The 17,169-nt window shown below is 35.4% G+C and overlaps 1 protein-coding gene across 1 annotated transcript in view; it reads right to left on the bottom strand.

The window, feature by feature from the left end:
• The window catches only part of MALRD1 (MAM and LDL receptor class A domain containing 1), a 543,727-nt gene that overhangs the window by 179,861 nt on the left and 346,697 nt on the right, over nucleotides 1–17,169 (bottom strand). The window contains 1 exon segment of the mRNA XM_087815868.1: nucleotides 7,815–7,943. Within this exon segment, the coding sequence (XP_087671994.1) occupies nucleotides 7,815–7,943 (129 nt within the window).

The following is a 17,169-nucleotide window of genomic DNA, read 5'->3' as shown; positions in this document are numbered from 1 at the left end:
CTGTGACCACCCTTTTCCCTCTAGCTCCAATTTATTCAATATATGACCTTTATCTTTGACTCTAAGGATAATCTATACAATCAGGATCCATTCTCTTATATTTCAGTCTCTCTACTTCAAATTAGGTCCCTTTTCCTCCCTAGTGCTAATCTCTGTTTATGATCTCTCCTCCTTAGCAACACTGCATTTAGCATCCCACAGCCTCATTTATTTCAAAGTTACACAACTTTTCCATGCTCTTCAATCTCCCATTCTCTACTAATTCCTTTCCTATAACTTGCAGACATGGTCATGGTGTCCTGGATTTAAAAGGCTATGTATTTATTTGCTTAAATTTCTCACTCTACATATCTTCAAGCATCCTGTCCCATGGCCCTTCACACTTTTATGCAAATGGCCTACAAATCTACCGCCAGGATGAAAGGCAGGTGTCTATCTTCAAATGCCCCTTGAACATTTCACTTGTAACACGCAGTCATCACCTGGAAGCCAAAAAGCCTAAAACAAATTCATTATTCACCTCCCCAAATGGGCTCTTCTCTTTGAGATTATTGATTAATTTCATAGCATGAATCTTCTCTCTCTTTCTAAAGATTCAAACTTTGGAGTTATCTTTGATTCTACGTTCTTCATTTGTATATCCAATCTATCACCGATACCTATAGCTTCTCCCTTTGAAAACTTATTTAATTCATTTCCCTCCTTGCAGTTCCAGAGTCCCCATTCCAGTTCCACTGGTTCAGCCCCCTGATTTAATTGAGTCTCTTTCTGTAATGTAGGCTTCAACCTTACAAACACAAACCACATTAATCATCTTTAAGAACGTTCTAACTTTATTTCCCTTGCTAAAAATATTCAAGTTTTCACACTGTCTGAAGATACTCTCCAAAATCTCGCCTTGAATACAGTAACCTTTCCTGTAATGCAAACTGTTTTTAGGCTGAAATCTGTCTCATGTTTAAAACTGCCTGCCAACCAAATTTTTCAGAAAAGTATCTCTTAAATAAAAATAGACTATTTTCAACTTTTATGTTTAAGACTACTTCTCACTTTTTTAAATGTTTTCTCTAGCAGTTGGGTGCTCATTTGTCAGTCATTCCTTCCCTATCTTGCTCAGGACAGAATCACAATTTTCTTCTGATATAAAGCTCTTTCACTCAGATATGTGTTTCATGGGTGAAACAGCTCCCTTCTCCATCCCAGGGCTGACTCATGGTTTATTTCAGCAATTGTGATATGATGGTCGCTATTCTTTTCTTTTTCTCTTTTAAATATGTTTTTATTGATTTCACAGGGAGGAAGGGAGAGGGAGAAAGAGAGATAGAAACATCAGTGATGAGAGAGTCATTGATCGGCTGCCTCCTGCACATCCCCTACTGGGGATTGAGCCTGCAACCTGGGCATGTGCCCTGAGTCAGAATGGAACCTCGATCTCCTGGATCCTAGGCCGATACTCAACCATTGAGCCACATCAGCTGGGCAATTTTCTTAATTAGTTTAGGCATAGCCTTGGGATACAATGCTAGACAATGGGACTTATTGGAGAAAAGGCACCTAGGAAAAGTTTTTCTTTTTTCTTAAAAATAAGTCAAAAGGAAGAAAGTCTATTTGCCCTTTCTCAGGATATCATTGTAAAAGTGAGATAATCAGGACTGAAGAGATTATATGGGGAGGAGCTGACTTTATAAGAAAATCAGTTATCTGTAGCTGGCAGAGCATAAAAAAGATGTATATTTTTGATAATAAAAGTATATATATATTATTTTAATTTAAAAAATCTTTTTTGCTTTGTTTTGTTTTAAAATATTGCTGGGTGTAGTTTTTTTAAGTTTCTTCATCTTTATTGTTGAAAATATTACAGATGTTTCCTTTTTATCCCCATTGATCCCCTCCACCCCGCATCCATCCCACCCCCAGGCCTTCTCCACACTATTGTCTGTGTCCATGGGTTATGCTTATAAACATGTAAGTTCTTTGATTAATCTCTCCCCACCCACTCTCTCCTCCCCACCTTCCCTCTGAGATCCCTCAGTCTGTTCTATGCTTCTATGTCTCTGGATCCATTTTGTTCATCAGTTTATTTTGTTTATTACATTCCACATACAAGTGAGATCATGTGGTATAAAGGGTTAATATCCAAAATATATAAGGAACTCATACAACTTAACAAAAGGAAGACAAACAATCCAATTAAAAAATGGGCAAAAGACCTAAATAGACACTTCTCCAAAGAGGACATACAGATAGCTAAGAGACATATGAAAAAATGCTCAACGTCTCTAATCATCAGAGAGATGCAAATTAAAACCACAATGAGGTGTCACTTCACACCTGTCAGAATGGCTGCCATCAACAAGTCAAGGAACTACAAGTGTTGGCGAGGGTGTGGAGAAAAGGGTGCCCTAGTGCACTGCTGGTGGGAATGCAGACTGGTGCAGCCACTATGGAAAGCAGTATGGAGTTTACTCAAAAGATTAAAAATTGACCTGCCATTTGACCTAGTGATCCCACTTCTAGGAATATATCCTAAGGAACTCAAAACACCAATCACAAAGAACTTATTCAACCCTATGTTCATAGCAGTGCAATTCACAATAGCTAAGATCTGGAAACAGCCCAAGTGCCCATCAGTAGATGAGTGGATAAAAAAGCTGTGGTACATTTACACCATGGAATACTATGCAGCTATAAAAAAGAAGGATCCTTTATCCTTTGGCACAGCATGGAGGGAACTAGAAAGTATTATGCTAAGTGAAACAAGCCAGTCAGAGATAATAAAAGTATGATAAAAAAAGTTACTTAAAATCTAGAGCTTTCTTGTTTTTAGACTTCTATCTGAGATAAATTTTTATCGTCTGTATCAGTGAAAAATGCATTTGAATCCAAGAAACTGAAAACCCAAATAACAGTAATTCAAACAGACAGGAATTAATTTGTCTCAATTAACAATAAGCGGGGAAGTTGTCAGTTTAAGGTTCGCACTGTGGTTCAACCATGCAGTGTGAAGCGCACATTCCCCATCTTTCCATGTTGTCATCTTATCACCCTCATGCTCATGTGTGGTTGCAAGATTATTGCTGTACTTCTCAAGGTCACAAATATTCAAGGCATTGAAGGAAACAGAAAGAGGAAAGTGCCTTTTCTTTCTGAAAGGCACGCCTCCCCAAATTCCCAAGTATATCGCATTGGTCTATGGTGGCTATAAGGAAGATTGGAGATGATGATTTTTTGTAGCTGGTCACAATGCTGCCCCAAATAAAACTGGAGTTCTGTTTTTAAGGAACAAAAATAAATGAAAGGCAACTAGCAGGGCTTACTGTCTATCTAAACTGCTTAAGGTTGGAATTTCTGCTACAAGTATTTTTATCTTCTCTGTTGCATCTAACAAATCATATGCTTTCTTGATTGTCCAACTTATGTGCTATCTCTCCGTTTGCAGACCATGTCAGTTCTCAGGGTGCGATGTGTGTTATGGCACTCAACAGCCATTATAGTTGTTACTATTAATTTGGAAATTCATTACTTGTTTATTTTATATTGTCATTTTACTTGCTGTTTACCATTGCATTACTCTAAATGTTTCCATGTGGTCAGTAATTACTAGTGAACCACATTATATATATTATAAGAGTTTCCATATATAATTATTGAATGATGGATAATATGAAGTCTTTTTAATATTTCTTGATGAGGAATATGTATCATCTATATTTTTAAAATTGCTATTGCTTTAGAAAAACTATTTTCTAAATTGTGATCTTTAGCATGATTCCTTGAAGGAGTCAGAGCATTACTAACACTCTTCTAAACAATGGGCATTTTCCCAGTGGCATAATATGGTTGTATAGTCAGTGTAAATATTGATCACTAACATATTTTTTAAGAGATAGCTTCATAATTATGTTTAATTCCTTACATCCACATGTCCACCATATTTTGCCATACCATAATGCATAATACAGGAACATTAAATCGTTTCTCCTCATTGTGAAATGGCTTCTTTGCTGCATTGAGAAGGACTTTTAAGAATCTGGGTAGCATGGGAAAGAGTGACATGACTGAATAAGGATGTTTGCCTCTATAAGGGGCAAGAGGGAAAGCGACCACCAGCATGTCCAGAAAGCACCCCAACTGAGAACACAGGGGCGCCTGATACATGGTTTAGGTGATAATTTTCTTTCATGAAAGAAGAGAGCACATTCTATGACTTAACTATTGTTTTTTAAATAATAGATCTTACTTGTTATTAACCATTTTGCAACAGGAGGTAAAGACGCAAAAGAAAAAGTTATCTACAGTAAATTTTACCTACAGTAAAAATTTAGTCATGAGAAATAACTGCATTTATTTTCTGAGAAGTATAAAGGGCATGTAAATAGGACATGACTCACAAATTTGAAGAGAATGTAGAAATGATATGGAAGAAGCTAACATTATTAATTCTTTACATGATTTCATTTAATCCTCAATAAGATGGGTGTTATTATATCTACTAAACAGGTGAGGAAAGTGAGTCTTTGAGAATTTAAATAATTGCCCAACAAGTGAGAGTCAAAGTAAAAATGAAGACTTCAGTTTAATAACCCAAAAGGTCAATTCTTTCTATGTTTCTCCAAAGGTCATTTTGAAAATGTTGTAATTTATTTCATTACGCACATAGATTATCTGGCTTCAGGAATCTAGCCCTGATCACTTACTTTGGAGAATATATCTAAAGGACCATCAATATAAAATATTAATGAAGTCAACTTATAGAACCAATAAGTCCCCTGTATATTTGTATGTGCTGTGTAGTGTTCTTTTTGGATATGAACAAAGTCTATCAAGGGGTTGTAAGAAATGTGACTATTTAATTTGTCAACATATTACTTTTATATTAATAAATTCAACTATTTCTTGCAGTTGTCCATCAAAATTGTGGATACCGTTAACAGATATAAATATGTAATTAACTTCAGTTTCGGAAAATCAAACCTCCTGTGTGTTTTTACATCAATACCTCAAATAACTGTGAAAAAAATATATAAGACAGCCTGAGAGGAAAAATGAATGAAGCAAAAAAACCAACAAACATAGGCAGCATTCACATCTGAAGAACCAAAATACCTATAACTCTTTCCAATATTTGTAAGTATATTTCTATATTGTACACACAGGTGTGCATACACATACTATCTTTCATGTGCACTCTCTGGATAAGCTGTGATAACCTTATTGTTGATAAACTTGTTATGCTTTAAAATTAGCCAGGAAACCTTTCATTTACTAACAACTTCTTTAAAAAGAAAAAAAACCCACCACATTATATTTTAATACATTTTTCTTCATAGTTTTTTTCCATAGTACAAAGTAAATTTTTGAAGCCTAAAACAGTGTTTTGTTTGTTTTTACATATTTAATGTTTAGAAAGTTGTTCCTAGGCCATACTAGGGAGAGGAATAAATGAAAGAGTATAATACTTATATAAATATTTTCAATATACATACATCTTTACACAGAGGAAGATAATTTTTACTGTCTGTAGTAACTTTTCTATGCGCATGTGACAGTTTTCCTTTCCCACTGGATATATATGGTGATGCCATCATATTTCAATTATTTTTCCTTTACAAACTTTATAAGTTTGGCCCACTTTTTATTGTTTTGCTGGTGTTTTGCTGGGGGAAATGGTGATTTTACAACTGTTTGAAAGCACTGTTTTAGAATTCCATTGAAATCAAGTCCTTACAGTCAGTATAAAAAAAAATGTATTTTGGCCCTGGCCAGTGTGCCTCAGTTGGTTGGAGCATCATCGGTACACCAAAAGGTAATGGGTTTAATTCCCCTTCAGGGCACATGCCCAGTTTGCAGGTTTGATCCCTGGTCTGGGAGAGTGCAGGAGGTCACCGATTGATATTTCTCTGTCACACAGATGTTTCTCTCTTTCTATCTTGCTCTCTCTCTCTAATCTAAGGGAAACTTCCTCTCTATATAATCAATTTAAAAAATGGATTTTTGTTGCACTTAAAAGAAGTTAGAAATAACATTAGAAAGTATTGTTCAATGTATTATAAATTTCATTTGAAAATACATATATTACAAAGAAAATATATAATTCATTTTAAATTAAGGATATAATAGTGTAGTATTCATAATATCATTTTTTAAATGAAAATCATTTTCACTTCTTTTTATACTTTGATTTAAAACTAAAATATGGGATGAATGTTGAGAACATTATGCCAAGTGAAATGAGCCATTAACAAAAAAAGACAAATACTGTATGATTTCACTTATATGAGATACTTAGAGTTGTCAAATGCATTTTAAAAAAAAGGTAGAATAGTGGTTGCTGTGGGCTGAGGTTTGGGGAGAATAGAGGGTTATTTTTTAATGGGCATAGAAATATAATATTTCAAGATAAAATGTTCTAGAGATGGCTGGTGATGTTGGCCGCACAACTGTGTGAATGTACTTAATGACACTGAACTGTACAGTTTAAAATGTTAAATTTTATGTTACCTATATTTTACCACAATTTAAAAAATAACATGCTAAAAAGAGAACATGAACACTCAGAAGCATCCCCACAATATGATCCTAAGGAATAAAACTGATACTGAGCTAAAAATAAAAATTTAAACATGACACATGGGACTCCTCCCCTGTGCATGGGGTGACATTTTCCCATTGAGAGGTGGAGTCGGTTCACATTTTCTCTTTGAACCTAGGCTAGACTTTATTATTTGTATGACCAATAAGGAGTGCCAGGTGTGACATTCTGGAACTTCTGAGGCTAATTCAAAAAAACTCATGCTAATTTTCTTGAGGCCCTTGCAATACTTGCTCTTGGAGCATTCACTTGGTAAAAGCCAATCCCATTCAAGTTATCTGGCTCCCCTGTGACAACCATGTTATTAAAAGCCCAACCCACAGAGATTGCCCTGGAAGATGACATTCCTTGTTGAGTCAGACAGAGAAACCAAAGAATTCCAATGTGCCAGACTCAGAAGGGATGGAGACATCTTGGAAATGATCACCCAGTTACAGTCGTACCAGTTTGAACCATGTGATCAGAGACAAACTGCCTACCTGATTCCTTCTTGAATGACTGACCCACAAAATTGTGAGTAAAATGAAACTTGTTTAGGCCACTAAATTTGAGGTAGTTTGTTATGCAGCAAATGCTAACTGCAACAGGTAGCCTGTACGGTATCAAGGTTCCACATGAATGCTCACCAGTAAGATATATGAAAAAAATGTATTTGGATTTTGATCCATGCTCATATTTTAAAAATGCATACTTGGTTTTATACATGACTTTTAAAAAAATCACTTGAATTACAGCTTGAATAAAAATAAATAATGTGGCTCATCATGTCCTCTTTTTCCAGTATAATGTAATTGAAAAATTAGTCACTAAACTAGTATTTATTTCAAGTGCTAATTTTTAGCTTGATCTATAAAAATCAACATTTTTTATAAAAAGAAATAGAAACAGTAATGAAAATCAATGGAGAAATGTAGCCTGCTAGTTCAGAGTCTGACAATTTTAATTCTGACTCCACTCACTGTTCTATACAATGGTCTGATGGGAAATTTTCGTAACATGATTTGCTATAGATTTGTTGCAGTTTTCAGTATAGGAGTAAAAAGAATGAGAGGACTGCCATCTGGATATTTTCATAGAGAAGTAGAAAAAATGTTTTGGCTATTTTAACTCTACTCCAGTGCATGAAAAGAACATTTCTTCTCAGTTATCAATGCCAATATGTTTCTCTACAAATAAAGTGAAAAGCTGTGCTGAATTGGCAGCATGGAACAAAGATGCTTACCGCAGCGAGCTTCGTCAGACCTATCCGAGCAGTCTGGTTTATAGTCGCAGACAAGGTGGGATGCAATGCACTTCTTGTCGTGGCACAAAAAATCAGTGGCTTCTGGGCAAACTTCAGAAATCTCTCCCACTGGGGAAAAAACCAAAACAACAAATAAAAGCATTATCTTGTGATGTTTTCATTAAATTTGAATACTCCTTTTAATCATTTTTAGATTTCACACTATTAAATATGTTAGTGATTCTAATAGTTGTCCAAGGTTGATGTCTAGACAGCTCTTCTTCTCTCAGCCCTCCCTCCATTGATCAGCAAGTTCTACAGATTGTACTTTCAAAGTATCTCTTCATCAGTCAAAGGATGACCATTAGCTACTACATAAACCCAAACCTCTAATCAAGGCATTACAAGTCTTTTATTTTTGCTATTGGCTTAGTTTTCCGTTCTCATTTTCTGCAACTCTTCTCAGAAGCACCTGCAACTGAAGGCTTCACAAATATGTCATCTGTTCCTCATTTTCCCATGTGTTCATCCTGCTTCCTTTACCGGCACTGACTCCCCCTCTTGTGCTCCGGGCGGATACCTCAACCCCAAGACTCAAGGAAACAACTCCTCTCTCTACCCGTCTTGCTGTTCTCTGTCATTCAAGTCCCGGGCTGGACGCTCCCTGTTTCATGCCACTGAAGTCCCCTTTTGTTTCTATATTAAATACTCAGCACCTCATATAAGAGCAGTTTACATGTCTATCTGTCCCTCCAGGCTCCAAGTCCCTTTGCAGGAGTTTTCGCCGTATACTCTTGGGCTTAACGTGGCACCCGTTGCATAGTTTGTGCTTAATAAATGCTGGTTATAATAATTGAAGGTATAATGGTTTCATCTGAAGGGAACTAAGAAAAGTGAATTGACAGGATTTTCAGAGACAGTCACATATTTGAATATCATTTGAACTGCTAGGAAGTCTAGTGATAATTCTTCACAGCTTCAAAGTGATATACATTAAAGATGTAAAACTATTTTTATCGAATTCAACAAATTAAATAAAGCTGAGCAATTCCTTTGATACATATACTGTAAGTTCAAGCTGGTGTGCCTGAGGTGGGGTAAGTTACTCAAGGTCAGGTAGTATTTCCATAAAGGAAAATGGTAAAACTCCATTTGATAAAGGTGGAGTTTTGATAAAAAAGTATAGATTTGATAAAAGTGCATTTTATAGTCTTTAAACAATCCCCACAAACAATAGCTAGAAATTGAATAATTTGCAGAAATAATTTACCAATAACATTGTATGTATTCAAATACGAAGACTGAAAAAAAACATCTCAGACAGCAGCTAATAATTCAACTCTGGACATCAGTAGGATGAAGGATTCAGGTTCATGTTCATTGAGTGGTTTAGAATCTTTGCCAAATAATTTTAACAAACACTAGTGAGAATTTACAGTTACCCAGAGCAATAAGTAGACCTTAGTATGCAAACCTACGCATTGGAGCTTATTTCATGTTTTAATACCATAGGCAGTAGAGCCATATAATTACTCCACAGAGGAAATGTCTTAATTCATAATCTAAATAACATGTTTTTTAGTTTTTTAAAAATATGACTAAACTAGACTAAGTCTCTAAATGAGGCTTATTTCATTAACAGTAGAGAATAGCAAAGGCATGAAGGGAAATCAAGTCAGTGCTTTGAGCTGCAGTAAACCAAGCAATTGCCAAAATTTCTATGGCATGTGAGTTATACTAAGAAAAAATATTATAAAGCCTAAAATTCTAAGAAAACTAGATCTTTAAGATAAGAATATAGTCTATCAGACAGCTGGTAGCAAAAACATCATGGTAAATAGAAAAGTTAGATTATTTGAGTGAGAATGGTTTGTACGTGTGTAGCCAGTTTCAGTTTCTTCATTCAGTCAAAATGATTAACTCTATAGATTTTATAAAGTTGGCAAATATAAGAAATAAAAGATAATCTCACTTATTCTATATTTAATGATATAAGAATGGAAAGAACATTGGTGCTCATAATAGAGAGCTGAAGTTAATCTGGCTGGCAATATGGCATATGAAAAAACTAAATTATTTATTTTAGAGAGAGAGAGGAAAAAAAAGGTTGGCAGAGTCCTAAACACCTAAAAAACTAAAGCATGATATATTTAAGAATTCTAAAAAGAAAAGGCCTGAAAAATAATGGAGCCATAAGAAATGAAAATGTAATCCAACGAAAGCATGAGGCATATACAGGACTAATTCGTATGCATTTGAACAAACTATCACCACTCTGAATGTGACATCAATTGAAAGCTGGCTTTATTCTGCTTTGAAACGGAATTTACGGTAAAGATGTCCTTGATGATCAATTTCTATTTGAATTTAAGTAGTTTTATCCACAGGGTTCATGCTACTTGGCTTATTTTATTGCTCCCATTGTTCCAGCTTCAGCCAGGGGAAGCTCTTTAAGTCAGTTCCTGTGTCCCTCTGACATACCCCATCAACTCAGGCATTTCTTTTGGACACTACCTTATTTTCTAGCCCTGTAGGTTGCTCAGGGTTAACTTACATATATCCTGACCCAGTCCTAGAGTCAGTTATCGGCCATTTCTCCAAGGAGCGCTGGTTTCTTCTGTTGGAGAATGCTATTAGAAACCAAGATCCGGTACAAGGTTGCTCCTGGCTACTGAGCTGCCATTTTTTCTATGCTATGATAACTTGAAGAGTCATGCCATTTTTCAGTTATGGAAAATGTTCAATATCATCTTTTCAAGTCTTTGTTCTCTACTTCTGGAATTTCCATTAAAAAAGTGTTGGGTTTACCCATTTTTATGCTCAGTGTCTCTTAATGTCCATTTCATTTTTTTCCCTCTTTACTGTGCTGCATTCTGGGGAGTGAGCTCACATTTATTGGATGAGTTACTCTTCAGTTGTGCCTCTAATCTGTTTGTTTAATTTTCCATTGATTTTTATTTTCAATTAAAATTTTATGCATTTCTAAAAGTAATTTTTTAAGAAATGTTTTTATTGATGTCTAGAGAGAGAGGAAGGGAGAGGGGTAGAAAGATAGAAACATCAGTGAGAGGGAAACATTGCAAATATCATCTATCGGCTGCCTCCTGCACGCCCCCCTACTGGGGATCGAGTCCTCAGCTTGGGCCTGTGCCCTGAATGGGAATCCAGCTGTGATCTCCTGGTTCCTGGGTCAATGCTCAACCACTGAGCCACACTGGTCAGGCTAGAAGTAAATTTAACTTTGTATTTTTAGCAGCATATTAATTAACTTTTTATTTAATATGCTGTCTATTCTTTTATCATGCTTTCCTTTGTCTGCATTATGACTCTAGGAGCATATGGTCCTACAGCATAAATATACACTGGCTTCTGCATTGTCCCTGAATTTTCAGTGGTTCTAGAAATTTCAATATTTATTTGTTGTTTTGCAGTTCTTATTCTCGCATCATGTACTATCCTATATGTGGTATGGCACAAGTTTAGGGTTTTGGTTTTGTGCTGGTAGCTCCTCTTTTATTTCTTTGTCTTTCTTTCATTTTTTACAAGCCCCTGGACAAACAACCAAGTTTCTCTGAGCCTTCCCTAAAAAGACTAAGCTTCATGAAAGGGTCATGTCTAGATCTCCTCTTCTCATACAGGATTAGAAAATCCAGTCCTCAGGTCATTTAGACCATAGGGAAGTTAGTGTTCACCTGTAATCTATGTTTTGATTCCCTTCCTTTGGTTCTGGGACTAGATTTTTTTTGCTTCTATAAATTTCAATTTAGAGTACTAATAAGTGCTTTAAACATTTTTTTATGCTTTTAATGAGTGGAAATTATCTCTTATTATATAATTTTGTCAATTCTTCTATAGCCTAATTTTCAATATAAATTTAATATTTAAGATCTGTTAATATCTATGAATTCTAGAAATAATCCCAAGAAAGCCCCAGAAAACAATTTTATCCAAATAATACTCCTTATTTAATATATACTTTATACTTGCATTTTGTCCAATATAGATCTTTGCTTTTAAAAAATCTGAAATTAGCATATACCACTCTCTTTATCTTGTGTTCATATAAAAGTAAACATATATAAGCATCTGAGTGATGTGAAGCAGCAGAAACATTAGGATGTATTTGTAGTGGTTAGAAGAGGAAACTTTCCCATAAACAAGGTGTTTTTTTACTTGTTAATATATGAATTTTTTTGGTCATTTGTCTGTTTTAACTTGATAAATTATCGCTGGATAGTTTTTATTATAGGTATGTCTCAGAAGTTTTATCATTCTTAGTAAAAGTTTTTATCTAGCTAAAGCTGGTAATACTGGGCAGTAGATACTGATTGCTAATGGGCAGTCCAAATATGTGGCACAATATCATGACCTGAATCCCCATTCTTTTTTTGAATCCTTACCCGAGGATGTTTTACTGATTTTAAAGAGAGGGGAATGGGGGCAGAGACAGGGAGAGAGAGACAAGGAGGGGGGGGGGGAGATATCAGTGCATGAGAGAAGCATTTATTGGTTGCCTCCGGTACACACCCCTGTGGGAGACTGAACCCAAAACTTAGGTATGTGCTCTGACCCGGAATCAAACCCAGCATCCATTCAGTGCACAGGATGATGCTCCAACCAACTGAGCCACACTGGCCATTCTAATAAAAGCAGCAACCTTAGGTAAGCCAAGTAATATTAATCCCTAAATGAAAACACTGATCATTAGCCTTTCATACAAAATACTATATGTTTACATCTAGTGATGTCATCTATTTAGAATCTTTAATTATTCATCCTAGAAACATATAGTAAGCAAATGTCAGACACCATGGTGGATATTGTGATAGTTCTTACCTTCAAAGAATTTATAATCTGCTGATGAAAACATTATTACGGTTGTATATTTTGTGCTAGAATTGAAGATATGTATGGCTTGCTGTCAAAGGACAATAAGAAGTAGCTCCAGTTTATACATATGTTAATAAATATTTAATACATTTATTCAGTTCTTGGCCTTTAAAGTGCCTATCACCTCAGTCATTCAGCCAATTCATAAAATAGGCCAGATCACTCAACTGAGAGGAAGCAGTTCCTATACGAATTTCCTTCATTTCTTCCATTCTTCTTAGCTTCCTTATGAAGAAAGTTCAACAACATATTGGAAATATGAAAGATTCAGATTTATTTGAAGGATGAGAAACATTTTGGATACTAAAAGAGAAATAAGCTCAAGAATAGGTATTTTGGAAAAGATCATGCACCTCAAATCTTCCTTCACAGATGAACTTATTTCACTTGAGTGCTCTCTTGTTCTACAAACATCAGGGGCAAGCTTGCAAATTAAAGGAAATCTCAACACTGCTGAAGATTTAATATCATACAACAGGTATTTTCAAATATTCAGAAAATAGCAATAATGTGTTTCATGTTTTCTATTCGCCATGAGCATTTAAATCTATCTTCTGTTAGAAAAATTGCTAGATTTTAAGGTCAGTGAACATATCAGACAATTGATGGCAACACATCTGAAACTGTAACCTTGGTGATCTCAGTGACAGCAAAGCTCAGTTTGTGTCACATTATCAGAAGTGTTATTGGAGCTACTGGACCATGTCTTATGTACAGCAAGAGTTTGGGAAAATATAAAAAAAATTGATTCCACTTGTGATACACAAAGGCAAGGTGCCTGTTAAGTGGAAAATATCCTAAAGATCAACATTTCATGTTTTTAAAGAAAAAGGTGACTTTATAAACTATTTCTGTATTTTTCTGAAATAAAATTATAAATACCAACCTCCCTTTTCAAATATAAAACACAGATTTTTATTTTTAATTTTTAAAATCTGGACATAGTTTAAGTATCTAGTTTTCTTTATGATTTTTCATATACTTTAGGGACAATAGATTGCTGAATCCTAGGATATATATATGTATATATATATCAGTAATTAGTTTAAAGGTTTACACAAAACAAAGAAAACATTTTTAGAAGGCCAAGGAAGAAGGCAGAGGAAATAATAAGAAAAAATAAAACAACAACAAAACTCAGAACGGATATAACTGACAAAGAGCACATACTTTTATGCATGAAGAAATATTTTCAGTGGTTTAATGTTTCAGAAGTCCTCATGGACTCCTCATCTCTTTTTAATTCCTAATATGCCACCAAAAGAATACATGCTCAATTATCTGTCCAGTTCCTAACTACCATTTTATAAAGACATATCAGCCGTTTCCGTTCTGAATTTTACTGCTGCATCTGATATGCCAAAAATGCCTTCCTTTTTGTGACCCTGCCATCTCTTAACTTTATTTTTCCTCTCTTGGCCCCTGGTCCAATCCAGGCCTTTAAGTGCTGGCGGAGCAAACTGTGACCCTGATTCACTTCCCTTTGCTCTTCCTTGGGCATCATATTTACTGTCATGGTTTTATCTACCAGCTGAGGGCTGATGGTCCAATAGTTACATCCCAATCTGTGACTTTTCTTGAGTTTATACACTTATGGTACATTTTCCCTTGGATTTCTCTATAACATATTAGACACACTAAAAATGACCAAAAATGTATACACTGTCTTTTATTTTTGCCTCATGCTTTATCTTTCCCTACTTCTCGCCTCACAATAAACCTCATAGCACCCATCTATGTATGGTCCACAGATGCACATTTTTTTTCACCTAATTGTGTCTTCATTCATGTTTTTATGCCCTCCTCCTTCCCCTTCCATGTGGTGGAGATGGCTGGGATTTACAAGATATGCTCAAATTTCTATAGTGTGCAGCTGCTACTGGGTAATGACTGCACAGCCAGACACTTTTGCAACTTGGTGGGGACCTCGGGGTGTGTTCTAACCCCTGGGATGTGAGTGGAAGCGATATGCACCACTTCCAGGTGAGACTGTACATATGTCTACACACTGCTCGGCATGCTCGGCTCCTCTCCTGGTTGGACAGGAAAGTGATGATCACTAACTAGGGTGTACCTTGAAGTCCGGGGTTGAAGATCTGCCTGGGTCCCTGAATAAATGCATGAGAAAAGCTGCCACACCAATTTGTTCATCTGACAACTACTGTAAAGTAAATAAGAAAGAAGCTTCTTGAGTCATATAGCATTTTTAGATCAACTTGTTATAACAATAGCCTACGCTAATATAACTGGAATATATGATGACGATGATGGTGGTGGTGGTGGTGGTAACTCCAAATCTTATAGAGAATTTACTATATGTCTCATTATGTTTAAACACATTACAAATACCAACTCATTAAATTCTCAAGATAGCTCCAAGTGTAAGTACTATAATCTTTCTTCTTTAAATTACCTAAGTTCACACAGCTACCTAACAGGAATGCCAGAATTCGTGTTTTGACTACATAGTTTTTACTTTTAACAAGTAAGTCCCAAATCACTTCTCCTCCTGCTCAAATATCCAATCCTATAAACCACAAGTTATCTGTTTTTTTTTTCCCCCAAGGTCCATTTATCCATTCAGGATCTCAGGTACCCTGAACAGTCTCAACTATAGCAGCTGGTATTAAAATACAGTACCATGATACACTTTCTGTTGGATTTATTGACTGTACAATGGAAAAACTAAACATGCTTATTTGGAAAAAATATAGAATAATCCTTAAAGGAAGTAACTATATTATATTTATTGCTATATCCCTAAAATATAGCACAGAGCCCAGACTCTTTTCAGGTGGTAAAGTAATATTTGCTGACTTGTGTTTAAAATTTGTAAAGCTGACTGGACTTTAGCACTGCAATCAGAATAGTTGACTTTTAAAATTAAAATGAATTAAAAGGCCCTGGCCAGTGTGGCTCAGTGGTTAGAGAGCCCATGAACTGAAGGGTCTTGGGCTTGATTCCTGGTCAAGGGTATGTACCTGGGTTGCAGGTTCCATCCCCTGACAGCAGTTGGGGCGCGTGCAGGAGGCAACTAATCAATGTGTCTCTGAGAATTGCATTTAACAAATTTAAAATACATTGGGCAAAATCATTCCTACAAAAACTTTAAAAATAATTATTTAAAAACTGTCAACTACTGAAAACTGTTCAGAGCTAAATGGTCTGTGTGGTAGTTATTGTAACTAGTTAAGATAATTTCTGAGATGTGATATACTCTGTGAATTTGATAGTCCATATAAACACAGCTAATGATGTAATTTATTGGTTGCCACACAGGCGAGGAGTCTCATGGTGTGGGATGACATGAGGCAGAAAGTACAGACAATCTAAAGAGAAGTGGGCTAAGGCAATATAGAATATTAAGATAATAAAGGCACTTTTTGAGGAAGACAGATTTGGTATGAGACAAAAAATTGTAAGGAAAGAAGAAAATTACTCAAGAAAATTGTAATCATCATTAAAAGTGGCCCAATCATTAAAAATGTTTTTCTACATGCAGGATTCAAGCTCAGACTTGAAGAAGACCCATGATGAATGGAATATGTCACGTGTTTAGAGCAAAGTAAAGATATTTAATTGCTATATTAAAAGGGGAATACACACTTTGCTCAAGGTTTATCTCCACTCCACTGGAGTGAGATATGAGAGGAGAGTTATACACTAAAGCACCAATGTCATATACATCTGATAGGGCGTGGCAAAGGAGGCAGATTCAATTGCTCATTTAGCTTTTGTCTCTGAATACTATTGCCTTTTTCTTTGGGCAGGTAACTTTTTTTTTAATACCCAAGGATGTTCTTATTGATTTTAGAGAGAGGGAGGGAGAAATACAGAGAGAGAAACATTGATGTAAGAGAGAAACATTTATCAATTGCCTCCCATACACACCCTCGGGACCAGGGATGGAGCCCACAAACTGGTTATGTGCCCTGACTGAGAACTGAACCTGCTACCTTTTGGTATGTGGGATGATGCTCCAGCCAACTGGGCTACAATGGCCAAGGCTGCTCAGGTAACTTTTGCATAGAACTTATGCTGAAGCATTTGCTGATCGGTTAAAAATATTAATACATAATATATTATGTAATAAGTAGTTATTCATTTTGACCAAATTGAAAACAACTATTTTTATATCTTACCAACCAAGTCAGCAATTACTGTGTTTGTTTATTTCTTTTTCTCTTACAACCACTGTGGAATGATAGATTAATCACTAAGCTGATAGTCAATAAGCTTATTTCTATTTCTGTTTTTGTAAAACCCAAAAGTAACTTGAAATAAAATAATTCAAACATTCTGGATTGTTAAGGCCTTTCCTCTCTAAAATTCTATAAAATATTAAATATTATCTGTGAAAAGACTTTCTTAGTTAATTCACTGAAATTTTTGTTTTTCTTTAAATATAAATGCAAGTGCAAAAATGCTGTAACAAGGAATCTATGCTTATCATTTTTAGCTATCC

Source organism: Miniopterus natalensis, chromosome 1 (assembly GCF_054644295.1).
Source record: "Miniopterus natalensis isolate mMinNat1 chromosome 1, mMinNat1.hap1, whole genome shotgun sequence".
Taxonomy (NCBI): domain Eukaryota; kingdom Metazoa; phylum Chordata; class Mammalia; order Chiroptera; family Miniopteridae; genus Miniopterus; species Miniopterus natalensis.
Note: the sequence above shows the minus strand (reverse complement) of the source record. Positions and strands in the feature narration are given on the sequence as shown.